At 41.3% G+C, this 27783-nt stretch overlaps 2 protein-coding genes across 4 annotated transcripts; one reads left to right on the top strand and one right to left on the bottom strand.

Annotated features, from left to right (window-relative positions):
* Nucleotides 1-862: 862 nt before the first annotated feature.
* PMPCB (peptidase, mitochondrial processing subunit beta) lies at nt 863-9261 on the top strand. The gene is made up of 13 exons (XM_067316714.1): nt 863-966; nt 2157-2297; nt 2612-2698; nt 3154-3283; nt 3740-3938; nt 4649-4728; nt 5299-5411; nt 6067-6210; nt 6791-6951; nt 8330-8415; nt 8490-8578; nt 8801-8876; nt 8969-9261. The coding sequence occupies exons 1-13, from the start codon at nt 877-879 to the stop codon at nt 9031-9033; spliced, it is 1461 nt and encodes a 486-aa protein (XP_067172815.1). The 5' UTR covers nt 863-876; the 3' UTR covers nt 9034-9261.
* Nucleotides 9149-27199, bottom strand: DNAJC2 (DnaJ heat shock protein family (Hsp40) member C2). Of its 3 annotated transcripts, none has more exons than XM_067316688.1 (17): nt 27021-27197; nt 25985-26175; nt 25286-25361; nt 23045-23143; nt 20356-20497; nt 19070-19150; nt 18246-18311; nt 16609-16700; nt 16386-16507; nt 15433-15582; nt 15054-15142; nt 14898-14967; nt 13340-13524; nt 11932-12032; nt 10845-10952; nt 9907-10061; nt 9149-9310 (listed from the first exon to the last, which is right to left on the bottom strand). In XM_067316688.1, exons 1-17 carry the CDS (start codon nt 27076-27078, stop codon nt 9236-9238), a joined length of 1860 nt encoding a protein of 619 aa, XP_067172789.1. In that variant the 5' UTR covers nt 27079-27197; the 3' UTR covers nt 9149-9235. The 3 variants fall into 3 exon arrangements, with proteins under 3 accessions (XP_067172789.1, XP_013799712.2, XP_067172804.1); XM_013944258.2 differs by lacking the exon at nt 27021-27197 and adding an exon at nt 26323-26799; XM_067316703.1 differs by lacking the exons at nt 13340-13524; nt 14898-14967 and having other exon boundaries at nt 27021-27199.
* Between the last annotated feature and the right edge of the window lie 584 nt (nt 27200-27783).

Genomic DNA, 27783 nt, shown 5'->3' with positions numbered 1-27783 from the left:
GAAGGCCTCATCCACTTCCTCATCCTGATCAGGTGGCCTGTAGTAAACACCCACAACAGTGTCACCTCTATTAGCCTGCCCTTTGATCCTTACCCATAAGCTCTTGACTCGCTCTTCATCCACCCCTAGGCACAGCTCCATACATTCCAATTGCTCTCTCACATAAAGAGCAACTCCACCACCTCGCTTTCCTGGCCTGTCTTTCCTAAAAAGTACGTAGCCATCCATGACAGCACTCCAGTCATGCGAGCTATCCCACCATGTCTCTGTAATGGCAATGAGATCATGGCCCTGCGACCGCACACACATCTCTAGTTCTTCCTGTTTGTTCCCCAAGCTGCGTGCATTGGTGTACAGGCATTTCAGGGAGACCAGGGTGATTAAAACTTTGCCCCATTTTACAGTTCTTTACAACTATCTAGCCCTGGATTAGTTTGGTTTGACTGTGGCTTGCTGGAGCATCCCAGAGAAAACACTAATTATGGACGAAACGCCCCTTTTGTGAGGAATATAGTCTTTCCACTCCCCAGCAAGGGACAAGGCTGCCCACCCCAGCTGCCGGGCATCATCCCCACCGCCAGGCCGGCACCCACAGGCCGCCGCGGCCCCACGGAGATCTGCTCCGGGGGCACGGCCGGGCAGCGCCCCAGGGGCCCCCGGGACACGGAGGCAGAGGGTTAGGAAAGGGGCAGACTACAGCTAAGCGGCAGCCCGAAATCGTTTCCATCCCCCGATGCGGCGGCGCGGCCGCCAGCGCAGCTGTGGCGCAGTTCCGTGGCGGCGCCGCGCCTGAAGGCAGCGCCCCCGCGAGGCCGCGCCGCGCCCGCGCACCACCCGCCGGAAGTCCGCGGCAGCCCCGCCTCTCCGCTTACCAAGATGGCGGCGTCTACCGGCCGCCTGGCCGCTCAGCGGCTTTTCCTGCTCTGGGCTAGTCGTCTCGTGCGGGGATGTGCCCCGGGCAGCCGGGTAGGTGACAGAGGGGAGAAGCGGGAGGGGTTGGGGGCCCCAAGCGGCCCGCTGGCTCCTTATGCTGGTGCTCTGCCTACCGGCATCGGGGTGGGGGTGGGTAATGGCAGTCGTGTCGTGGTGCATGCCGGGATTTGTAGTCCCAGCGTTGGCCGGGGGGCGCGGCGGTTGTTAGCGCTGGCTGCCGCGGTGCGTGGTGGGAGTTGTAGTCCCGGCCCGGCTGAGGGGAGGGCGGGGGCCGCGGCGGGGGCCAGGGCCAGGGCTAGGGCCAGGGCTAGGGCTAGCCCAACTGGGTTAACCCAACCGGACAAAAACCTGAGCAACCCGGCCTGGCCCTGGAGCTGACAGCAGGAGGTTGGACTAGAGACCTCCTGAGCCCCTTCCAACCTGCATTATCCTACGATCCTTACCTGTGTTTTGAGACGCCTAGTTTATCGGGATTCAGCCGCAGTCTGCCGCCTCTGAACCTTGGGGGGTGAGAGCTGGATTTTCTGCCTTCAGGTTTAGAACAGCCACAAAGTGAGGGGAATCTTTGTTTATTTCATACATTTTAAATAATTATTTTTTGGGAATAGTTTATTGCTTGAAGTACTCATTTGGGATACGTATTTAAATATATTGCTCATTTTTGACATCAACTTTTTTTTTTTTTAAACTCTCTCCCCTTTTCTCCCACCCTATTCTGGATTAATGTGCTTTAACTGTCAGATGATTGTATAAAAGGTGGCAGTTTCAGTTTGGCCCTGATTTGAACAAAGGGTGACTGCAGCTTGCAGTCCTCATGTAAGCCCTTGAACTGTATCTAACTTTGCTTTAGATACCAGGTACCCGAAAGGATTTCAGATGCTAAGGGACATGGCCATGGTCCTGCAGGCTCTTCCTGGCGGGACTGCAGTGCGACTCTCGATAGTCTTCAGTCAGAATGCTTTGTTGGAGGGAAGCAGAGGCAGTCTGCTTCTTTTTAATTCCTTTCATGCTTTTCTTCTGAGGGAGGTTAATGCATCCCTAATGTGACATAGTGCTGAATAAATCAGTGTTAACTTAAACTTTTTTTCTTAACTTTTTTTCTTAAATGCATGCTTTAAAAAAAAAAAACAGTACTTATGTTTAAGGTCAGGAATGTATTTTCCAGAAGATTTTCCTAGGATATAACTTACAATCTGAGCATAACAGATGCTTTTTCCTTACAGTGTGTACATGTTGGAACAGGCAGGTTCAGAGCTTCCAAGGCAGCAACAAAAGTAGTCTTAAATGTTCCTGAGACTAGGGTGTCTCCTCTGGAAAATGGCTTGCAAGTAGCTTCTGAAGACTCTGGACTCTCAACATGCACAGTAGGTGTACCTTATAATGAAACTATTTTTCATAACTGTATTCATGTATTTTCATTTTCTTGTGGAATTAAGTTAAATGCTTTCAGTTTTTGTTAACAATTTCTCTTAAAAATTAAGCTGGGAAGTGGGAGTCTTAAGGCTTTTGTAAAGGATTTGTGATTAGATTTTTGTTAGGATTGGAATTTTTTTTTCCTTATTTTTTCTTTAAGGGAAAAGCCATTACAAAATAGGTCTTGAAAATCTAAGTGTAGTTCATACAGAAGGAGTAGAGCCATGTTATCAGATGGTAAGATTTTATTTTTTTCTCCAATGAGGTTGGACTTTGGATTGATGCTGGAAGCAGGTATGAAAATGAGAAGAACAATGGAACTGCTCACTTCCTGGAGCATATGGCTTTCAAGGCAAGTAGGAGTATTGATTTTGCAAATTTAAAATGAATTTCTAAGTTATTGGTCTTTAAAGATCAATGATAAGGACTTTATCAGAATCCTCTAAATAAATTTTTCAAATCAAGAAAAAAGGAAACAGCTTAGATTTTTGGTTCCAATTAGAGAAGATAAAGTCCATGTCTTGCCAACTATGAATTATTAGCACAGGTCTAATTTTAAGGTGCTTTAACTTGTTTTAATATTCTTAGCAGACATATAGTCCCTCTTTTGCCAGCTTTTTATTTTCATTTGGGAGTGCAGTAGGTTTTATATCTGACTTTCCTGTTTGGAGAGATTAATGTGCTGATTTTCTTTCCAGGAGACTTTTTTGGTTTTTGGTCTTGGCCTTAACTTTTGTAGACAAGGAGTAGAAATAATGGAAGGTGGATTCAAGGGTCTAGTTTGACTTTCTTATTGTTTTATTTCAGGGGACAAAAAAGAGATCTCAGTTAGACCTTGAACTAGAGATTGAGAACATGGGAGCTCACCTGAATGCCTATACATCCAGGGAACAAACAGTGTATTATGCAAAGGCTTTTTCCAAAGACTTACCAAGAGGTAACTGTTTTCATTCATCAGAAAAGCAGCAAAGAATGAAATGCTTACCCAGCTCCTGATGAGGTAACACAGGAGAATGATGCTTTTTCAGTATAATAATCCCTTCCTTAAAGGAGAAAAAGTTCCTTCTTGAACTTCACAGGAAATGTCAGAATGCAAGTTTAGAAAAGAGCACGCCAGCAGTGAAGCTGATACTTGAAACATCTTTGCTAGATTCCCAAAAGAAAATATCCTTTGGGCTTCTCCCTTCCTGCAGAGCAAGCCTCTTGTCCCTTCTGAAGAAAAACTTTAGTGTTTTAGGCATCCTGCTAAAGAATTTTTTTTAAAAAACTCCCAAATGAACTTATTAGCTAATATTGGGCCATCTGGGCTTCAGGAGTGGGTTTTACTTTTGGAATCAATTTTTTCTGGTAGTCTGAAAATACACTTTGCATTTCCATCTCTATCTTCAATTAGCTGTGGAAATTCTTGCTGATATAATTCAGAACAGTACCCTGGGAGAAGCAGAGATTGAGCGTGAGCGAGGAGTTATACTTCGAGAGATGCAGGAGGTTGAAACCAATTTACAAGAAGTTGTCTTTGATTACCTTCATGCTACAGCCTATCAGAAAACAGCCCTGGGACGAACAATTTTAGGACCCACCGAGAACATCAAGTATGTCCAAATGTGCCTGCCTTTAATTGTGTGGTAACTTTCCTTATTTCCATATTTCAAAGACTCCTCTGAAAATGTAGGGAACAACTTCAGTTCTTATTTTTATCCTGGAAGGTAGTCAAAGTTGCATTAGATATAACTGTAAGAAGAATTTCCCAATTGCCTTAATTCCCCTTTATGTAGACATCGAAGGGTATGTGAACTTCAGATATCCACTGCATGTCTTCATTATTTGCCATATTTTTCTTTTGTTTTTTAAGAATGCATCTGCTACAAAAATAGAAAGACTCTCCCCCCCCCCAATCAGTCAGCTGTCAGGCAGTACCATAAATACAACCATTTACACTGCTCATTCAGCACTTGTTTATACCAGTGCAGACCAGGAGACTGCTAAATGTGTTGTTTTAAAACTGGCATGAGATCAGCACTGGATACTGTCTCCACCTGAATGAGTTCAACAGGGAGCACCGCTGTAATTCTCACCCCTTTGGGGGAAACAAGAAGAGCTTTGAAAGACCAAATGGATCAAGTTCCTATTTGCTTTTTAGGAAGTCACTCTTATTCTAGCTGCTTGCCTCCATGCACACTCTGTGCATTGGCAGAATTTAAAATTATTCTGGTATTATGTTGTTCTGTACATGCATCTCTTCTTCCTGTAATAAATTCTGCTGACACTAGTGATGTTTTTTGTTTTCCTGGACTATTTTCAGATCCATAAACCGTAATGACTTGGTGGAGTATATAACAACACATTATAAAGGACCCAGAATAGTTCTGGCTGCTGCTGGAGGTTAGTATGAGACATTCACCCTGGATCATGTGAAGCTACGTTTAAAACCAAGGTCTTTTAAATTTCTGGGAACAACACGATGATTTACCCATTGTTCAGTAGGTCCTGGAAGTTCGTTGTTAGTCCAGCACATTCTGTTTGTCTTCATACCCTTTGAATTTATGTTCCCTCTTTCCCTCAATAATATTTCAGAAACATTCTTAAACCAATAATTAGGAGTGAGGGCGCCCAGGTCATTCTTCCATGTGGGCAGGAAAAGAAGTGCCTAGAGTTCAGCACCAATACAGGAGTAGCAAAAAAAGGCAGAGAGAAAGAGAGGGAATAATACTGAGGCTTGAAATTGAGAGCAAAGAGCTTGATTTGGTGTAATACTGATAGAAGGCTAGTGGAGAGAATTAAGGAAGGTGATCATGATGATCTTAGTCTGCACAATAATGGAAGTGAGGCATCTAAAGTCTGTTTTTTGAGATGGGGAATCATAAATTACTACTTAGTTGAGACTTCAAATTGCACAATAAATGAACTGTTTACAGAGTAATGCTAAAATGTATATGAAACGTCTTTGTTCAGGGGTCTCTCATGATGAGTTGCTTGATCTAGCGAAATCCCATTTCGGTAACTTGCCGTCTGCTCCGGAAGGAGGACTGCCAGCCCTGCCGCCCTGCAGCTTCACGGGGAGCGAGGTAAACTGCTGGATGGCTGTTTGGGCTGGCCCTAACATCCCCTGTGAGCATGACTGACGCAGGCTGTCTGCCGAGGAGAGCTTCTCAACCCATACTCAGCAGATTTAAAGGTTTTGTACCTCCAGTGAGGGCAACTAGAGCATTGCTTTCCAGAGCAGTTTCTTCCAAACTTTCCTGGGCAAGCCTCGCTGCCACCACTTCCTCTGCCTCGCTGGTTCCTGAAGAAATAGCTCCCTTGCTGCTGCTGCTGCTGCTACTTCCCCTTTTCCCCCTTGCCTACATTGCTGCAGCATTTTCACTTGTTGGGAACTAGGGTTTAAAAGGACATGGCTGAGGAATCTGCATTCCAGTTCCAGCTGTTCAGATTTTGAAAACTCACCATCTTTCCTCATTGCTGTTTGTCATAAAATGATTCGTAATGCCCTCTCTACATGTGGCATTAGGCTTGCTGTTGGTGAAGTCCTCTGAGATTCCCTAAAGAGAAGACTAGCTAAGGCTAATGTTAAATAATGCTTCATATGCTTTAATTCTTGGTTCTATATGTGCATGGTTTATGCCACACATGTAATGGAAATATCTGTCTCCTGATATTTAACTTTTCATGTATATTACTGTGTGCAGGTTGTACTACAGCTACTTTCATATGCTCCCACAGATTCGTATACGAGATGACAAGATGCCCTTGGCGCACATTGCAATAGCTGTGGAAGCAGCTGGCTGGTCTCACCCAGATACGATCCCCCTTATGGTGGCAAATACTCTGATAGGTAACTGGGATCGTTCCTTTGGAGGAGGCGTGGTGAGTGACCCTGCACACACCTTCCTGGTTTTAATGAGGCTGGCTGCCTGGGGAGATTTGTCCGATTTGGGTACTGCCAACACAGACCCATTCAAACATCTCTGGTGCTACTGTTGCTATATGACTTTATGGCCCTTTATTGGCGCAGGAGAAGGGAAACCATTCAGGAGTCTGAGAGAAGTTGTTGCTCAAGATCTAAGAAAATCTTAGCAAGTGGTGCTAAAGCCACTGAAATGGGGGTGAGTTGGGGTCAGCCAGCCCTGATGCCAAGTGGAATGTTTCATACCTATATGCCATGAAAACCTGGGGGTATCAATAACTGTTCCCCTTCCTGAACCTATGTAGCTTTACGATTTTGTTTAAAGTCTGACAAATCTGGGCTGTTGGTTGGAATTGTGAGATTACATACAAGGAAAGAAGCTGTCTGAGATACGAGTTGATGCTTAACCTTGTAACTTCTTCTGGATCCTGTGATACTATTGCCTCTTCTGTTACCATTGGAATAAAAACAGTGGGCCATGGAGGAAACTAGTAGGCTTTCAAAAAACTTCATGGAACACATTTTCTCTCGCCTCAACAGAATTTATCCAGCAAACTTGCTCAGATTGCCTGCCACGGTAACCTGTGTCATAGCTTCCAATCCTTCAACACCTGCTACACTGATACAGGGTTGTGGGGACTCTATATGGTTTGTGAGCCATCCACTATACAGGACATGGTGCACTTTGTTCAGAGAGAATGGTAAGTACCCACCTATTTCTCTGAAAACTTTGTTTTCAGTGGAGAAATTCTCTTTGAAAATGGTAACTATTTAAAGAGAATACTCTTGTTTCTCTGTTTAGACCTGCCTGGAAAAAACAAATGGTTTGAGTTCTGAACTTTGATATTCAAGATGTATAGTCCCAGCAGCCAGTTTCTGGCAGCCTTATTTCAGAGTGAATTGTTAGAGGTTTAGTTCTCCCTGTGGAATAAACATTAATTACAGTTAATGTAATAGGGCTCCTCATAAAAGAAAACATGGCAGTGACTTCTGAGTTTTAAGTGACAGGAGTTATAGAAATATCTGTCAAGCTTTTTAGCATACAAAGTCAGTATACAGCACCCAAGAACTGCATGTAAGACAACCGAAAGAGTACGCATTCAGAGTAATGAATATGTAGTTACCTTCAAATCCCATTACTAGTTATCCATTCTGCAGTTGCTATCCCACATGACATACCAGCTATTCATTTGGTGATGTTACAGAGAGCTCTAGTGAGAGTACATAGGAAAATGAAATCATGTAAGGTAGGTGAACTGTTATATGAGGAATTTTGAAACTTGGGACTCCAGATGATACCACTTATTTAGCTCTAAAGCCTTAAATCTAAACTGAAGAGATGTGTATAGGTACAGCTCTAATGCTTGAACTGCAAATGTAATTAGAAATATGGGAAGATGGGAAATCCATACATTGTCTAAGGGTATTGACTTGAATGAAGTTGAAAGAAACTTGAAAATGAGTTTCTTTAATCACATAAATCACTTTTCCTACACTATTATTCCATAAGATCTCTGTAAACAACTCTTGGGGAAAAAATGGCATCACTTTAGCTGTTTGCTTGCTAAAACTTAGGACTGAATAAATTCTTGTGCGTTCTTAATGCATTCTAGTGCCAAGAATGTGACTAGAATGCATTAAAATATTTAATGCATCACTCTGTCCTTCTAGTAAAGGCTTCTCTCCTACAGCACGATGTAGTTGATACAGTTCACTGTCTCACCAAGAGCCAGGCAGTAATAGATTGCCTCTGGGTTAACTATCTATAATTGTTTGGCTCCTATTTTACCAACAGCCATTATCAAGATAGCAATATAGACTGTACTTAAAATATTTTAAACGAAATACAGCTCTAAGGGGAAGAACTGGTTCTTTAGCTGAATAGTGGGTTACTTCCAAAAACACTACTTTTATGCTTCTTCTATAAATCCTAGGGCTTGTTTCTATATCAAGCACTTTTATTGCTGTCTGTAGGAAAGACATGTCTTGGTAGATGTATGCAGCTCTTTATCACACGCAATCCTGTGTGCTGCAGGTTAGCACTATTTAATGCCTTTGTGGATTTAAATTATTTTTCAGGATAAGACTTTGCACAAGTGTTACAGAAAATGAAGTAGCTCGAGCCAAAAATCTTCTAAAGACAAATATGCTGCTACAGCTTGATGGTGAGACTTAAGTGGAACTTCTTATTCTTACTGTAATTGTATGCTGATAACTGAAGCATTTTCCCCTTTTTTAGGATCTACACCAATCTGTGAAGACATTGGAAGACAGATGCTGTGTTATAAGCGCAGAATCCCAATTCCAGAACTTGAGGCAAGAATTGAAGTAAGTGGTGCTTCTGTTATGATTCTTAAGTTACACCCTTACTGTAGCAGTTAAATTTCTCACTGTTACAGGAAATGGCAATACAGAGATTAGACTGTTTTCCAAGGAAAAAATTTCAACTACTGTTGCCTGTACTTCTGCATTATACAAAATTAAGATCAGTAGCTCTTAATACTTCTTGACCCAGGATGGGTAACAAAGATATCTCTTCAACCCCTTTAGGCTATTGATGCCCAGGCTCTTAGAGAAATTTGCACAAAGTACATCTATGATAAGCATCCTGCAGTTGCTGCCATAGGTATGTTGTATAAGTTCCCCTGCCCTCCCATAACTTCACACTGTTCTGTATCAGTTTAGCATGTGTCATGGCTGACTTTCTTTAACTTCCAGGTCCAATTGAACAACTTCCAGAGTATAACAAAATCTGCAGTGGCATGTACTGGCTTCGCGTTTAGTGAATAAAAAGTGTTTTCAGTATGTTTGAGTTTTAAGAACAAACTCGCTCCTGTTCAACAGTTTTTGACTTGGAGAAATGCATTTGAGAAGGTTAAAACTCAAGCACCACACATGTTCCTGTGTATCTGTATAATTAAGGAAAGAATGAAAACATGTACAGTATTTGCATTTTTATTATAAAACAAAGATTGTCAGTAAAAGTCACTTCCTGACTTTAGTAGCATTCATCACTTGTTCTTGAGCAGCTTTCTTTGCCTTGACCATTTCAACAAGTTCCTGGAGGATTTGGAAAACAAAACAAACAAACAAACCCCACTTATCTAATGTGAAAACAAACAAACAAACAAACAAACAAACCCCTCTTATCTAATGTGTGACTAGTTAACTGTACTCTAGTTTTGAATGCAACAGGTATTCAGCCTGAAACACTCTAGCTATGGACAGAGTGAGGAAGGTAGACAGTTTAATACCTTAAAGCTATTTCTCTTAGAAACAAATACATGAAAACTGCCATCCTTTTGAGGGTAAACACTTATCTACTTCCCCTGTAATACCTATAACGAGGCTAGGGATAGGACTTTACCATCTACAAGAAGTTACCGTGAAACTGCAAGAAAAATTTCAAGACACCAACTTGCCTCACTTGCTCCCAGATCCACTAATTTCACTGAGAATATGTGAAAACTCCAAAGTGCTCTTTTGTGTGTTAAGTGTCTTAACAAAAAAGTATTTTTCCAAAAGGCTCCACCTTACACTGGAGTTTGCTCTTCTCAGATGCCGTTTATGGTAGGGACAGCAACAATAAAAACAATGGATTCTGACAAAACCTGGGCTAATGACAAGCCTAGAAGGAGGTGGGTGAGGAACCTTACCTTATATCGCTTCATGCAGTCTTTTTTTGACCGGCCTGGAACAGCTGCTGCTATTTTTTCCCATCTTTCAGGAGTATTTACTGGATAAGTCTTCAGTGCTTGTTCTAAAAGCTTTTGTTCTTCTGTAGTCCAAGGAGATGAATCTAAAGGTGAGCCTGTTTTTAAATGCAAAAATGACAGTAAGAAACAAGATATTTAATAAGGCAGCCCAAGATAAACTTAAGAAAATACTGTAAAAGTTACAGTTGTAGTGTAATGCATCTTTAGGGTGCAGTTTTGTGATACAACCAATCTGATCTAAGGGCAAGCCAGCACTGAAAACCTGAAGGGAAAAAAAAAAAATCTGAACCTGACTAGTCAAGTGGCCCATGGATCTTTAAACACAGCACAGAGAAGCAGGGAGGTAATGTCTTCTGGTGGCAGCCAGGTGTTCAGCCACCTTAGCTGCCCTGTGAGGCCTCATCCTTAGGGCACAATGTTGTTTTCCCTTTGCCTTTCAGTAAGGAAACACTTAGCCTTCTGCAAGTGTCTGGAAAGTTTAATGGGAGGTGGCTGGAGTGTAACAGAAGAGCAAAGCTTAGTTGAAGGACGACCTTGGATCTCTAATGCATCCCCTCAGGCCTACTCCTCCCTGACGACATAGCTCCCTCTGAGGAATGGAAGAGCTTGAGGAAGAAGTACCCCAGAGGTCTGCATCAGACTTACCTCCTGCCCCACCTGGAAAGTGTTCCAAACCATCAGTAACTGCTTAATTAACGTTGGTTTGTACTGTGTGTGCCAGAAACACACAAACAAATCCAAAAGAGTTTGGATCATTTAATACATACCTAGGTTTGTAAGCTAGTAAGTGTGTTTGTAAGAAAGTAATCCAAACTTACTTAGACTTACGCTATGACCAGGGGACAGAACTCTGAGAAGGGATCCATTTTCAGCCTTACCTTCAAATCGTTCCGAGGGGGCAGCACTGTCCATCTGAGGCACGACACCATGCTCTTTTTTGAATTTGTCAAATGCTTTCTTGTTTATATCATCTTTTTGATGAGGGTCTATAAGCAACAGACATTTAATAGAATAATTATTGCAACAAAATTAAAGCCATATGTAATAATAAATATGGTATGTAGCAGATTATCCTAAAACTGATATTCACACAATCAAAAAAAAAATTCATCTTCCCTTTAAAAGGTTAGTAAAGAGGCTGGTAGATAAAATCTTTCAGGGGACAATACATTTTGCTAAGTGTGAGGCTCTCCAATCCCTATCCTTCTTTATATTGCTCAAAGGAATACTTTATCCATGTCCTCTTAAGCCTGAATCTGCAACTTCAGTAAAATCAAAAGGGATTATTCTTTCAAGTAAGGGTTGCAGCACAAAACTCATGCATTATCCAGACTACCAGGGCAGCAGAGGGGTAGTCAGGGACACCAGGAAAGTCTAGGTCTTCCTTGGGTGGCTATGTGGTTTGGAATGGAGAAACTTCTTTAAAACTTTTTTTCCTGTAGTAGAATGTTTTGATTTGTCTTGAGAACTTACTTCAGAGACTGTTCTCAGTATCCCAAGCTCTCTAGGCTCCCTTTACTAGAGGAAGAGATGAGCCACACTAATTTAGGTGTCCCACTCATCTTTTAAAAAATAAATGCAACTGATGAATCTGTAGATGTATTTTAGATGCTGTCCTTAGCAGGGAGCTTTTCCAGAGGCCAGTCTGTCTCACTCCGAGTGTAGAGGAGTCCAGGCAATGAACTTGGCCTAGACATTTATCTATGCAGTAAGTTAGATTAAAAGAATGCCTGAGATTCACTCATCAGGTAGTGACTTACAGCATAGCTACTAACATTTCATGTCTGAAAAGACTGGGTCACAGAAGTACTCATCTAAATCCTCCACATGAGCTACATTTGTTCTTGGGATATATGGAACATTTTCTTGTAATAGAAACAAAATGCTATTCAAAGAAAAAAAAAAATCAAGCCATATAGAAGGATGCAGACCATCTTATTACAAAAAATAAGCAAACAAAGATACCAAGCTTTTGGAGGCTCTTTGCTTTATTGATGACATCTTTTGCTGTTCGTTTTATTCCAGTAGTAGAGTGCAAGTTCATATAATTGGCAATAACCTCCCACCTAAAGCAAGAATAGAAAGGGGAAAACAGCATATTACATAGTAGGCGATCTTCCTACAAGCTTCAGTCAAGCTTCTGCACACAGCTGAACATATTTATACCAAGTCCTAAGTAAGTATAATCATACTTAGATATGTACAAACTCTCATGTTAACTATTTTGGAAAGCAAATGAGATTATGTCTGACATTTTGGTCACAATGCAGAAATTTCCCTTAAAAATTCAGTCAGGTAGTTGGGTGAGCCTCTTGGGTTCTAATACAGAAAAAGGAGGGGGCAGAATATAGGTGCCTAAGTACAAAACTGTAATCCTCAAAACTCTGCTCAGCTGCTGCTTACCTTACCCTGAGCACCTCTGACATGAAATACTGCTGTTGCACTGAAGGGGCTGAGCAGATGCTAACCCTGTTTCCACAGCCCCCAAAAGACTACCCCTTCATCAGGTAAAGGGGCTTCAGCAGGAGAGCACTGCAACACAACTAGTCCCAGAATTATTCCTAGTACACTTAGAAAATGGAGGGGAAAGATTCTCCTGTCTGAGCAGATGCAAATCTTACCTAGGCCTCTGTCCTAGGTGAGTACTTAGACTGCTGAGCTGCAGTGCAGACACAGGTACTGGTATCACCTCCATCATCTACGAAGAGTATGACTTTTTTTTTTTTTATACAAGATTTTAGTACTTTTAATAGAAGCTTTAAGTCTGTGAATCCTAAGTGAAAGGAGGCATTTCACCCCCTGGGAAGGAACAAGATTCCACCCTGTCCTCAAAGTTTATCAGTAAGCTGATCACTCATGCTGCTTGCTGTGAATCCCAGCTTTTCTCTTTTCCCTGTCTCTCTCCTAAAAGAGAGCTGTGGCACTTAACTCATATCTCCAGATGTTTTCCTCCTATCATGTAGAGGAGGAACCAACCTCACATTTCACTGTGGAGCTGGTGCAGAGATAGAGAGTAGCTAATGCACTGCATTCCTACCCAGTTGGATCACTGTCACTCTTCCAGCTGTGCTTTAATGACTGGAGCCCACCTGGCAGGGAGACCTGTGCAGGCATGTGCCGAGGCACAATCTTGCTGAGGGACTGAGGCCAAAGTTCAGGGTGGAAACAAGATCTAGGGTTAGGTCTATCACTAGTCACAGGTAGTGCACACTACCAAGAGAAAACAAACCACAGACTGCTCAACAGCCAAGGCAGAGGAAATTTAGAGAATCCTGCCAGTCCTACTTCAGAAGGCCTGAAAATAAGTTGTACTGTGCTTGTTATTTAATTAAAAATTCTTAGTAGGGCTTTTAACACTGAAAACGAATAGTACCTTGAGTTAGTCCCTGCTGGGAAGAGGTTCACAGCTTTAATTAACAACTGTAAATCATCTTCTGGCCAGTTTTTACTTCCCCCTCCACCACCGCTGGTTGACTTCTCTGAACTCTTTGTTGCTTGGCGCATACGAGCCTCTGCCTCTTCTTTCTCTCGCCTTATTTGTTCATTTATTTCTTCTATCTAAAGAATGGTAAACATGCATTGTTTTTTACATTTTACATTTACATAAATCCCTCGCTCTAGGATTGCTCTGAGCCTTGAATTTTGCTTTGTTTCTGCCCTGTACATTACCTAAGGAAATGGAGCCTACCTGCTCCAGTGTTATTTTCCTCCATCATATGTATGAATTTGGACATCCCAAACTAGCAGCTACAGCAGGAATCCATCACAAGTTCATTAGCAAATGAAAAGAACACTCCCAGGACTAAGGCAAGAGTGCTGAATATAATGGGAATGTCTAGGCCAGTATCTGACACTAAGGGACAGATCCACAAAAGGATTAGGAACCTGAAGGGGCAAGTGGGCACAGTTCAACATCCATGTTCAAAACAATAAACCCCCAGATCCTCCAACATAACTGCTACCTAGGCTTGGAGATGCCAAAAGGCCTCAGTTGCTATAGTTGTATGAAAAGTGAAAGCTGCAGCAAATTAGCTATATTGATCACAGATAAAAGCATTAACTGCAACAATTCATATTTTAGCTTCTAAGTACTCACTCAAGGTTTGATGGCCATACGTAGCTTGTTAGCAAGCAATTCAGCAGAACTTAAGTTACCTATTGCATATCTTTGGGAACTGTAACCACATCTTGAAACTGTAATGTAGACGTATCTTTAATGTAGCTGCTTCTGAGTGTGCTCACTCGCATTTTGATGATATTAAAAAGCTATGGACTTAAGCCTGTTGACAGGATGCACAAAGTAGGTTTCTTGCTATTATCTCATAATCTTGCAAAAGGGAAATTATCTCATAGATTATTATTATTGCAAAAGTAGAGCAGCTCTAACAGAGAAAGAAAGTTGAGTGTCCAGTATTTGGAACACTTTCCTGGAGACTGGGAGATTGGATTCATGTCACCTGAAGAACAGGAGAGATTTGAACCTTAAGTCTTCAGTTGAGTAAACCTGACCCTTGGACAAGCCACAGGCTGCAGCATTTAAGTCCTTTTGTGGATCCAGCCCTGGGTCACGGACACTAGATGGAGAATCTTTCTTGCATAACAGGTTAAGACTGCTCTCCTTCCCTTCTAGGTAACTGCTATCCCTTGTTGGGGAAATTTTCATTCCTCTACTGTTTCTGTATGCTGCACAAACAGTGGAAAAACACATAAGTTTTCCTCAGCTGGCACTTGTTATTTTACCAGTCCTGAACTCCACTATGCATGGAGCAGAAACCAAGCCTGTCTGGGGACTCTGAAGCTCAGGTCTTTATGTTTAACAGGCAGAGTTCCACAGCAACTGTCTTGTGTCTCGTATCTTGTTTAGATTCAGCCAGGTAAACTTCACAAGTCTAATTATTCTGTTACTTTGATTTGTCACTCAGCATAATTACCTGTTTTACTACAGCCGCCTTTCCTCCTTCCCTTGTTGTGGATGTAAGTGCTTCATTCAAGCATTGCAGACTAAAAATAAATTATTAAGTTACATTGGATAGCTAGTAGAAAGATGGATATCAAAATGAGCAGAAATCAGGGTCAGGAAAACTTACCTTGCTAGTTCAAGACGATCACAAAGCTTTTCCACCTCCTCCATCATTTTAACACAATCTGCCTCATTATCAGAAAAGTAATTCCAGTTCTGGAAGCAGAAACACATGTTCTACCTTGAAATTTATTGTCCTGTATCTTCAGACAAAGGCTTAACACAGAAGCATTCTTCAGACATTGCTGTGTTCGGGCCTATTTGGCCATCTTTGCTCATAACTCAAAACTGCATCGTAACTATGTTTTAGTATTTTGCTTTTTAGTAAACTCAGTTTTCATACCCATCTCTGGCCGTAAGAACAAGCATATGATAGGGTCTGATCTAAGCAAGCATAACAACTTCACTAATGTAATCTGTATTTCACTATAATAATATTTAAATACCTTGCATGTTGTTCTCAATTTTTGCCTTTCTTTCTTGATTGCTTTTTTCTGTATCTCTTTTTCTTTTTTTGCTACTAATGCTTGTTGCCTAACTTCTTCTTCTTCTTTTTCTTTTGCTAAACGTGCTGCTTCTAATTCTGCTTGTCTTTGCTGCAATCAAAGAAAAAGAAAAGAAAATTCACACTGTTATAGGTCATTCAATCATTCAATATTAAAATGTGCGGTTTCCTTTTTTTGGAATATATCAATAATTTAATATTTATTTTTTCATGGATTTTGAGAGAACATATACCTGTTGGCATTAATTCAAATACCTCACTCACTATAAGGACCCCTAGTTTATAAATCCTGACTTCCTTTAAAATAAAGATATGAAACCATATGATATTTCCTATGCCTGCCCCAAAAGTACTTGCTTGGAAAAATGCCGTGGTTCAGCATTTCTGCTGCACCACTATTAGCATAATACCTTGCAATTTTCCAGTTTTATCTAAGTTACTTTTTAGCACCTTACATTTCCCGTACTGTTTTCAGAGCCATCTTTTCTAAATTGTTAATATTATCAGGTATGTTGTTACCTCAGAGTTTCACACTAAACAACCATTCACAGGACATACCCATAAGGCAAGCAGCTGTATCCATTTTATGAAAGAGGAAACCAAGCCACAGATGTTAATGACTGCCTTTAAACTAGAGGAAATGCATGCAACAACAAAATCTCAAATTTAGAAGTTTGTTGTTTCAGATTTGTGCTCTGTGTTTTCACCCTGTTCTCAAAAGGCTCACTGGTAGTCTTGCACTGCCTGTTGTACAGGGGGCAGATTAAAGACAAAACATCTGTAAACCCCAATGTAATTCTAACAGTAGTTTTCTGATGCATCTAGAAGCTGAAGCAGTGCATCAAGTGTGAATGAACTAGGGTTTTTTGATCCAAATAAACCAAGTTAACTTACTTTTTCTTTTGCTTCCTGTTCTTTACGTTTTGCTTCTACTTTTGCTTTCTTCTCTGCTTCTTTCTTTGCCTTTTCTTCTTCCTTAAATTTCTTTATCCTGGGATCACAGCTGTATGCATTGTCTGGCAGAAGAAAGAAGGCATCATGCAAGAACAGAAAAACAGGAGGAGATTTCTGCTGTTAGTTAACAAATATCTTTTTAAAGAGCAGTTTGTACGCTCACCAACAAGTGTCCTGATTCTGTTCATTTCTTCTTTTTTTCTCAATGCTCTGGCAGCTCTATTCTGCTTTTCAATCCACCTCCTTTCATCTCGACTAAAAAGGAAAAGCATAGTTAGTTCAGCACTAATATCCTACAGTGTCAGTAACACTCTGTTAGAAATTCAGCAAACATTTAAATAAAGTTTCCCCACACATATGCTTTTCTTCAAATACTTCAAAAATAAAATTAAAAAAAAAAAAAAAAGGAGTTCCAAGCCCCAAGCTCACGTTCAAATCTAGGCATTTGAACAACCAAACATTTCAAAACACCTGACAACACAACCAGCTCAACTGTCATTGCAAAGAATGAGATCATTGACTTCCAAAATACAAACCACTTGCTGACCTAACATCTAACCCAAACAAAACAACAGAAATGCTGGTATACAGTTTAAGTAAGGGACAGCAGTATAATTAATGCCTATTATTATAATTTTACAGAAAATAGGTCATGTCAAATAAACGTGTGCACAGGATATGTTTAATGCTTTCCATGAAGTACCATGACACTCTGGTAAACTCATGATGCAATACAGCTCAGGTTAAATAGATTAAAAATGGCTGGCAATAATCTGAAAGTATTTGTCAGTGCTGTCATGAAAGACGAAAATGTTTAGTGCAGTCTGTATATCCTCATCCATGCAACCAAATGTGGAGCAATACACAAAAATTTTTCAAAAATACAATTGCTACGGAATTGATAACCGTACCTTCATAGAATCTTCGTAAAAGAGAACGCTGGATACAGAGGGGCTCAAAAAAATCTAATAGCAGGAAAAGGCATAAGAAGAACAAAAGCCTATGTAATGCCTAAAGAAAATTCATAATGGAAACAGGGCAAAGATTTTAGCCACAAAGCAACTAATCGTTCTAATGACAATTGATTTCTGTTCAAACCTGGATGCCTTTCTTGATGAAGAGGTTTATGTAATGCAAGCTACTAGTCTGAGTGAAAGGTAGTGCCGTGTGATATACAGGGCAGACTAAGTGATCCAGTGCTTTATTCTAACTTGAACAGTCTGTGTTTATAACTATAGGAAGGATAAAAATGGAATGTAATTTCCAACTGCAACATGGACTAAGTAATTCAGGTACTGCCACTACATCAAGAAATATGCAACTTATATATATATATCAAGTAAGAACTAGTCTCTAAATTCTAGAAAATATCACTTGTCTCAGCACAGTTTAATATGGAGTTGGGGAGAAAAATGATATCTACTTACTCATCAACTGGTCTGGCTCCAGGTTTAACCTGCATTTGGGGCTTGCTGGAGCTGCAAGTCTGAGCTTACATGAACACACAGGATGTGTGTTTATACCCATACATTCTTTTGGTAGAATGATTTCAAAGCACCTCAGAAGCACTTCTGTGATGCAGGCAACAATTACTTCAATTACATCAATTAAGAAACAGAAGCCCAGAGTCAGTCCAAGGTCATTCAAATCTGTTACTAACTTCTGGGCTGGGAGAGAGGAATTCCATTTCTTAGTTCAGTCTCTACCTTCCTTCCTTTGACTTGCAGTCTAATGGCAAGTTGGAAAATCTCGCTGTATCATTCTCTCAGTCTCCTGTCAAATTTCTTTTTACTTACATACCATTCTGCCTTTTCTTTTTCTTCTTCATCTAAATAGGAAAATTCTCTCCAGGAATCAAAATTATACCTATAGTAAATGCAAAATAACAAGTGAACAGAAAAAAAATTAAAAGATGACAGCAAAACTATTACAACTACTGTACCTTTTTAAATATTAGTTTTTTGTTAGCAATTACACCATTAGTACCTAAAATGATTCCACTGTGTTAATTCAAAATGCAAAATGCTATTCAAACTAACAATTCACATCCCTGGCTGCATAGGAAAGAGAGTATATTTTAGGATGGGATTAATCTCACCAATTTTTAAGCGTCTACAGAGCAGTTGTCTGAGCTCCCATTATAGGCAATTGAGATGCAATGCAGTCTATACAGTTTACAGAAAAATTCATTTCATCTTTATATAGACATCCATGTTTGGCAGATAAGTCAAGCCCTAAACTCTATTGACTTTACTTGACTATAAATTCCCCTTTTAAAGGGAGGTCAGCACCTAGTAGAGATACAGACACCTCCACTGAAAACACAAGTTAGGTGAGATGAACCCTGCTGTAGTCTCTGGGCCAACTCAGTTCATAGCCATTCTGGCCAGAGAATCATCAAAAGCTCCAGCTGTAACTGAACTTACAGTGTGGATGTATTAGCTAGGAGAAAACCAGCTCAGTTTGTGGAAAGCACCAAACAGCTGTGAGGTAATTTCATGGCATTGCTAGGCCAGAACAGACCAGAGCCAACAACCTACATACAGAAGGGTGTGCAAAGCCTTCACATCACTCATCCTGAGCGGCTGTAGTGTGAATAGAAACGGAGGTATCAGCTAACTTACCAGAATGAATAGAATGCATCTACCTCTTCAAATGAGGAGTTCATGTCCCCAAGTTTAGGAACATTTTTCTTATTTGACCACCTGAAAATAAATTGATATGTTCAAGAAATAACATATATAAACCTACTTCAAAACATGGTACATGTTAAGTACAGAATCAAAATACCAAAACAGAGGTTCCATCCTACCAGCATAGAAAAGCATCAGGGCAGAGGAAGAAAACAGAAGCTTCCTCTGAATATTCTCCAGATTGTGCATTCCTGGGGGAGCTCCCTGAAAAGAGCAGACTCCTCCTTGAGTTCAGTGTGCACACAAGGAGGCCTGACGGAGCACAAACTGGTAGACTAGTAACAGGGCCCCCGTTCTCCACATACACTCTGCTGGTAGAGGAGCTTGCAGAAAGCAGACAGAAGGAGCTCTATAAATGACTCAGCTCTGTGGTAGGCTACATTTCCCACATACTCTAGCAGAGAATGAGGGAATAATGCACACACTGCCTCCACCCCATTTCTTTCCCCACAAAGAGATAAATCTTCTATAGGTGGTAGAATTTATTTCATGACGTGGCATCCCATTTCTAAGCAGAGAAGGGAACAACCCATCTGGCAACCACAGATCTAGAAGGTCTGAATCTCTGGAATATTTGATAGATAAATCTACATAAAATAAGCAAAAGATTGTTCAAAATGAGTTGTAAAGTGTATCACACAATAAACCATTTTTTTCATACAGGTAAAAAGTGAAATGAACTTGGTATGGACTTAAATTGTGACAACCTTAATACAAAATTAATTGGCAAGCATGAATCAAATGCAGAAAAAAAACATAACATATCTTAAAAGAGAGAACCACCAAATACTCTGATAGTTATAATTATCTCCTCTTAACTAGCTAAATAGTGACTATAACTACTGTCTTCTGTTAATGTCTCACTCTTAGGAGAAAATCATAAAAAGAAGGAATTTTTATTCAGTAGCATATACACATGTGGTATAGTAAATAATTTTAAGATGAAACAATGTGTAATACAAAAAAGACAGAAGTAACAGGGAGCTGAGAACAGACTTAGTCCTTTATCCCATGGGTCAAATTCAATGCCGTCAGTGTACCAGTTGAGATTTAAAAGGAAATAATTGAGAATGCACTATTTTTAACTGTATTAAATTTCTGTCAAATTAACGCACTTCCAGCATCCCTTAAAATCACACCCATTACAAACCCAATGCCAGAAGAGTTTGCAAATGATGATTCTCCAGCAACAGCAAAGGCAGTCTGACACAGCTTACCTGGCATTTCTTTCAAAAACTGGTGAAAAAACTTCAAAGAAGTTTTCTTTTGCTTCACTTTTGGAAGGTATAGAGTTATCAAAAGTAGGATCTATGCTGTTAAATGCTCGTCGTTTCACAGGATCAGATAATATTTCATAAGCTGAAAAAAAAACCATAAGACTTGAGACTAAAATGAGTCTTCCTAACAAGGTCGGAATGTTACAAACAAAGTTCTAAGTGTTTAAAAAGATGCTCTTGGATTTGTGTTTGATCATTGTTCTGTACACCTTTTTATTTAATTATTTTGATGATGCTTTAAATAACGTCGCTGTCAATTCCTGTTAAACAAAGTAGAAGAAAATACTTATGAAGAATGACACATTTAACCATTAAATATAACAAACCAGATAATACTTTAAAATAATTTTCTGTAGTAAATTCAGCTCAGTGTCTGGGAGCGTGGGCATGACATCTTCAGGCTCTTATCTTGCAACCAGATTCTTGCAGGTAAATTCACAAAACTGTCTATTAAGACAGAGTCCTGTGTTAATATGACTTCAAGACTGTCAAGAACAGGAGCTGTTCATTAGAATTTTTGCAGGGCATGACAAAATTGTACCAAGACTTTGAAACAGCATAAAACAACACACTGCTATTAGCCAGAGCATGTGCACTCTCTCATCAAGCTTTCCTGCTCTTACAGTTGAGTAGTTGGGGAACATCATATTACTGAATCATAACCTAGAAATCACACGCTCAGTAGCTTAGTAAATTCATGGCTTTTCGCAAGGAAGTGTGAAACTGCTGTGTCTGTCAGTTCTACAAATACCCACTATTTCTGAACAAGAGCAAGAACTGATCAAAGGAATGAAATTCATGCTGCTGTCATTCATGGGCTTCTCTGGCTGCCTCTATAGAGAGAGAACACTGCATCATGAAGGTCAGATTTAGAAAAACTGATCTCATTGCACATGTTAACAGAGGAAGGGAGAAAGAAACGCCTGAAAAACTGCTGTGGGCCAATCTTCCTTCCCCTCTGCTTAAGGGACTTCCTTCACCTTCCCTCTGCCAATGCTCTGAATGACACCAGTTATCCTCTCCATTACAAGCTAGAAGACTCATACACTCTCATGAGATTTTCTTGATGCAAGAAATTCTGTGCACATCCATGTTTCCTCTTCCACTTGAGAGATCTCCCTTCCATAGAGACCTCCAATTCTATTTCCACGTACTTAGTCCCCCTTAGCACTGCATCTCCCATTCATTCCTTCATCAGTCCCAGCTCTGAACCCCAACTATATACTCCTGCCTTTCCAAATTTCTTCTTTATGTTCCATTACCAAATGCTCTCTCCTATTCCACATTCCCCTTTCCTATCACTGCATTTCTTTCCTCCAAGGTACGGCCTAGAAGTATCGCTCGTCTTCCATGCCACTTTGTACTTTCCTTTCTATCTATTTTTATACACTACAGTTGAAGGCTGTTGGGAATTGTAGGCTGGTGGGAAACATGTTTTGCTCTTTGCAGACAGAACACATAGCATATACCTGAATTCAGCTATAAAGTGTTCCAATTATAAATATCTACCAGCTTCCGTCAGGATCAGAACTACGGACAAAATTTTCTCTTGGCTAACTAGGCAGCAAGAGGCAGTAGCAATTCTGTGCTGCCTGAAGTTCTTAGTTTCCCTCTGAGGCAGGCTTTCCCAATGTTCTAATAATAAAGGTCAGCAGAACAGGTGGGAAAAAGGTATCCCATTAATTTTCAGATAGTAGGAATTTTCTGTTTCAAACTGAAACTAAGTCACAACTCCAGTGATATTTGTGAGCATCGTCTCAAAAAAATCTGGTTCTGGTCAATTGTTCTGTTTGTTTTTTAAATGTCTTAGTATATCTCTAAAAAAGGCTGAAAACATCATTAGCTTATCTAACATAACACCATCTAACATTTTAACTGGAATTATAAGAAATCATTCAGAAAAAAAAAGTTTAAAACATGCTGATGAATTGTAAGATTTTTCTCCTCCACAAGTCTTACTGATTCAAAAAAATTGTAAAAAAAAAAAAAAAAAAAAAAAAAAGATGAACTCCACAGCAATTCTAGACGGAGAAGCCTGGTTACATCTAGAATACTTCCTAAAGTTTTGGAATTGGTCAGCAGTGGTGTTTCAGGCTATCACATTACAGACAAGAAAGGAAATGCTATTCAATTGAGTTCACTCAGTCATCTGTAGGCAAAAGAGAGCAGCTAAAGAAACTGATATCTTAGATCAAATCAACAGATGCTCTGTTGGCAGAGGAAGCACATTAGAATTCAGATTTTCCTATTGCTATTGGCTTCTTCCAGTAATTAGTTTATTTTATAGCATATCAGTTTATTCCAGATATGCGGCTACCTCTAGTGGTTCATCTTTGCATACACTGCCACAAGTGTTCACATTAACTATTTTAACACAGAGTGGCACGGCAAACCAACAGCTGCATTCTCATGATGTTTCTAACCAAATGGAAAATGTAATAATGCAACCCCTATTTACTGAAGCAGTAAGTACTGAAGTACTGAAATGGAAAAGAGCTTCTTTAGCTTTGTAGTAATTAACAGTTCTTCAAAAATAGCAAGAATGACACACCTAATAAAGCACTACAAATACGTCTCAGATTATCAAACAGATTGAAACAGGATCTAATAAGATAAGGTCAGCGCTTACCCTTAGTTATGCAGGTAAAGTAATCATTATCACCTTCTCCTATCTGCTCCCCCGCAGCTTTTCGCTTGTCTGGATGATGTTTCAAAACCATGGATTTATCTAGCAAATAGATGTGTGACATTTAGAAGTGTTCTATCACCAACACTTTGTAGATTTTGGGAAATAAATTAATACAATCATTCCAGTGGGTATTTCTCTAACTAGAAATTTTTTACCATCAGGAAGGTAACAAATAAGTGAATGAACCTGTGTATTCCCTGTGTAATCACACTGAAAAAATAAAGAAAAATAATTAATGTAAACTTAGTTGTTACTTCTAATCAAAAGCAAAGTAGTTCAGCTAGAATGCAATTTTTATTTTATTCCTTTACTCAAGTTCTGAACACAATCCAAGATGAAATTTTGCAAGAAAACTACAGCAATGAGCCTGCAAGAATTGCTGCACACGTCCTATGGTTCTTAAAATGGATAAAATTAAGCACACACAGAGGATTTTTTGAGCTCAAGTTATTTCTCTGCTTAGGCCTTAATTCCTAAGCTATAACTAGAACATACAGAGTATCTACTACAGTTCCTGCCAAGGCTGTCTTAGCATTAAAACAATAAAACTAGATTTTAAACAGGCTTCTTTGCCAAAAGTTCTAGTGACAGTACTCATGAAACATAAAATGTACCTCCTTGGCTGGCTAGAAAATATCAGAGCAGTTACAGCCATCTGCTTTTTGAGAAATAAATCAGTATCCTTTGTTAAAAATAGGAACAGCAGAGGATACACTAGTGAAAAAACTCACATCTCTATACCAGCGTGCACTAAATCAGTGCTGTTGGGCTCCTAAAGACAGTTCTTGCTCTCTGCGCTAAGAGAACACTAATCATCAACAGAAGGCATGGTGCTCAACGTGATATTAACACGTGATCTGCAGGAGCACCTCTAAGAACTCCAACACACCATCAAGTACCAGAGGCAACATAATTCACTGTGTATGCACTGTAATAAAAGTTGGCGATCCGCTGAGCATGCTCTTATGAGTTCCAAACACAAGGTAACACAGCTGAAAGTGAAAGATGATTTTTGTTTGCGTGCTCTTAATGACCACACATAGCTGCTTGCCACAGTTTTGCTAGTAGGTGATACACTGGTACGCTGCCATAACTCAACCAGTGGAGTCCAAAGGAACCTATCTTCCACCCATCCGCATTGGGGTGTAACTTAATCTACAGCTGTGGTTCCACTGGAGATGGCAATTGTACAGTTATACACACAACCATCTGCATAATCAACTCACAAAACCATCAGTTTATTTCATAAAGGTCACTGAATAGTCTTCAGAGCGCTTTAAAATCTTCCTCGGTTAAATATTTGCACTATTCTTGCAAAGCCAACTCTTGGCCACATTGCTTTCTAGAAAAGAACGTAGCTCTAAAGCCTGACACATCATTTTTTGATATGCAAGTACCACAAAATACCCCACATCATGAGTGTATTTGTGAATCATGTTTCATGATTTAAGACACAGGTCCATGACATCATTAAGCAGCATATTGGCACTTCCAAGCTTTCTTGCTTATTTATCTCAAAAGCCAAGGTAACCTCACAAGACTAAACAATTTCTAATAGCTTGGTAACACTCCAGAAATCCAGCCACAGGCACTGCACACTTTTCACCTGGCAAAATGATCAAAGCAGAGCAAAACCAAGCTTTTTAGTGGGCTAAGTAAGTATTAATACAATATTTGATTACATGAAAATTCAAGAGCTGCTGCTCTATTCCCATGGAACATTCAGTCTACCAATTAGAATAATAAAAGTAGTATACTTTTTAAACATTCAGTAGTATTAACATGGCAGTTAACTGTGATAAAGGGGCTTCAAGGTACTACCTGTTGAAACAAATAGGGCAGGGCTAGTTTCATTTCTCTGTCTCTCTCTGAGCCTGGCTGCAGACTCAGAAAGGCAAAAAGGTACAATTCTAGTCTCAAGGTTGTTGACAAAAACACAGTTGGACAAGAAAGTTGAGATGTGAACTCAGTGGAATTTTTTTAAATTAACTAGGTTTAGGTCTGTGGATTTTGGAACTCTGATGTGAATTTAAAAGTTTGGCAAGCAATACAAATCAAATAGCAGGCATTTTTAAGCCTGTGAGAATAGCACAATGCTTGTTCATGACGCATGTGTTTATATGTGAAATATAGCTCTGTACATCTAAGAGAAAGGTACGCTCATGAACAAAAGGTACTTACGAGCTGCTTTGATCTGTTTCTGAGTAGCCCTGTATCGTATATTTCCCAGCCCAAGAACTGCATAATGGTCTTGATTCTGAGGAAAAAAATAGCTCTAATAAACACTGATAAATGTGACCTAAAAAGCCACAACACAACACACGCAGAAAAACATTTCCACCCTCCCCTGTCCCCCAGTCTTTTAAAAGCGAAAGGCAGAATTCTCCTCTAAGTAAATCTTAGAAAAGGCTTAGAAAAGAAACAAATGTCTTAAAGACCATAATTATTGACTTTTTAATCAATAAAGTAAGTCACTGTTACAGAAATTCTAGTGGCTTAATTGAAGCTACATTAAAACATTGGATCTTGCAAAATTCAATTAATGGAAATTGAATCGCTTAATATTGAGAGCATCGATGTAATTTCAGAACAAGGAAGGTGGTAGCAGGGGAAAGAGACATTTTTACTGCTTAGAGGCACCAATATGAAAAATAACAGTTGAAGACTAGGATCTTATCCTGATGCGAACTTGAGTTTGTCCTCATCAGCTGATTATGCATGGAAAATACAAACCCAGCTACAACACTAAGGGATGCAGAACAATTCAGACTGGGGGTGGGTGGATCAAGGAAGGGGATTTTTAGCAGCTGGGAATGGCAGATAGCTTTGCCAGAATGTTTCCCACAAAAATAATTAATGCCATCGGTATCAACTGAATACCTTCCAGTCTTTTGGATCAAGTGTTTTTAACATAGGAAATTCTTCAAGCTGCAGTTCTTCATCCCCTGATTCTTCAGAAAGTTCTTTCTCATCTTCTAGCTCCTGGAAAGAGGCAGAAACATTTATGTTTCTCCTCTTAATAAATGCTTCAAACCATCTTCCCACAGGTTCCACTTGACAGAGTACTGATGCTATAAGCAAAAACATAAGAGCAACTTATTTTTCTTACCAATCGAAGCCCATAATCTCTACCACACCACACCATAAAATTACAAATTGCCAAATCTTATAATTTTCTTAAAAAAACAGGATTATTTTAAAGATTGCAAGAATCAGACCATGTGTCTGCAACATGGTTTCTTCCAAACATATTACTGTATTCTCAAATCTTGGAAAGCGCCTTCAAGTCAAAACACACATGTTGAATTACATTAATACCTTCCTTCAGCTTTAGTAATACAGGAGATAACTAGCAAAAACATTAAACTTGCATCGACTCTCTCTACATTTAGGCTAACTCCTTCTCAGGTCGCTTCCTTTGACAGTGAAGTCTGACTCGCTGCTCATACGCTGGGCTTAAGTAAGCAGCGAGGAAACAGCCGAGTGAAACACACGACGAGAAGACACCGTAGGCATAAACACACAGAGGAGTTCAGCAAAGCGCAGAGCGAAGTTTAACGCCGGGGACGCTACAAGCGGGCTCCGCAGGGTTTGTTTCTTTTCGATCACGCAGTCACTCAAACGAGGACGAGGCGCAGCTCCGCGAGCAACCGCGCGCACACCTAGCGCTCTGCTTTGCGGGAGCAAAACAACGCCCCGCTCCCTAAAACCGCGCCAGCCCCGTTACCGGCGGGGCCGCGCCGCTCGCCGGGGCCGCGCGGGCTCGACGCCCCCCGCGGGGGAGCAGCGGCGAAGCGAAGCACCGCCCGCGCCCGCCTCAGCGCGCCGCTGCCGCCCGGCCGCGCCCCTCCCCCCGCGCCACCGGCCGCGCCGGGGGGGGGGGGGCAAGCGAGCGCGCGGGCCGCGCGGCGCCTACCGGCAGACAGCGCTCTGGTCACCGCCGTGACCTGCCCCTCCGGCGCCCCCCGCAGCATGGCGGCGGCGGCCCGGAGGCGGCAGCAGCGGCGGCGGCGGCTCCGCCGGCGCGGCGGGGGGAAGCAGAGGGAAGCGGCGAGCTCTCGGCCCCCGCTCGCCTCGGCTCGCCGGTTGCCAGGAGCCGGCGCATGGAGCCGCCCAGCGAGCGCTTCCGGGTCGGGCGCCGCGCGCTAAGCGGCCCGGCGGGGAACGCGGGCCGCCCCGAAGCGGTCCGCGCCGCGCCGCGCCCCGCTCCCCCCGCGGCCGCCCCCCACGGCCCCGGCGCCACAGCGATCGCGGCCCCCAGGGGAAAGAGCCCCCGTGAAGCGCCGTGCGAGAGCGCGGGCGGCTCCTGTGCCCGGGGCCCGTCTGCGGGTGCGTCGCTGCATAGCGGCCCGGGGACGCGAGGCCGCCGGCGGCCGCGGGAAGCAGCGCTTCTCTCGCAGCGATCTAGTATGGGCAGTGCGCGGGCCCTCCCTTCGTGTGCGGAAACTGCTGACGTTTCTGTATGCAATACCCTAATTAGATCACTTCATACTGCAAAGCGCGCTGCAGTAACACAAACTCCGTGGCTTCCCGTTAGTGGTGGCAGGCTGCGTGCTCCTGCTGTGTTAAACACAGAGCAGCTGCCTGCAGAAATCGCGCTTGGCAGCTAAGCCGAAGCCTCGACAGGCACGAAGCTGCCGCGAGGCCGGAGCCAGGCCCGAGGCGGCGGCGTGTCCCGG

The sequence above is a fragment of the Apteryx mantelli genome, chromosome 1 (assembly GCF_036417845.1).
Source record: "Apteryx mantelli isolate bAptMan1 chromosome 1, bAptMan1.hap1, whole genome shotgun sequence".
NCBI lineage: Eukaryota > Metazoa > Chordata > Aves > Apterygiformes > Apterygidae > Apteryx > Apteryx mantelli.
The sequence above is the reverse complement of the archived record's forward strand: the minus strand, read 5'-3'. Positions and strand labels throughout refer to the sequence as shown.

Coding starts and splice junctions, on each gene's coding strand:
- PMPCB (XM_067316714.1), top strand. CDS start 877: ATGGCGGCGTCTACCGGCCGCCTGGCCGCTCAGCGGCTTTTCCTGCTC. Junction 967..2,156: donor GATGTGCCCCGGGCAGCCGG/GTAGGTGACAGA, acceptor TTTTCCTTACAG/TGTGTACATGTTGGAACAGG. Junction 8,416..8,489: donor TATGCTGCTACAGCTTGATG/GTGAGACTTAAG, acceptor CCCCTTTTTTAG/GATCTACACCAATCTGTGAA.
- DNAJC2 (XM_067316688.1), bottom strand. CDS start 27,078: ATGCTGCGGGGGGCGCCGGAGGGGCAGGTCACGGCGGTGACCAGAGCG. Junction 19,151..20,355: donor GTTTTTGAAAGAAATGCCAG/GTAAGCTGTGTC, acceptor ATTTATTTTCAG/GTGGTCAAATAAGAAAAATG. Junction 12,033..13,339: donor CCAGCAGGGACTAACTCAAG/GTACTATTCGTT, acceptor TTCTTGCTTTAG/GTGGGAGGTTATTGCCAATT.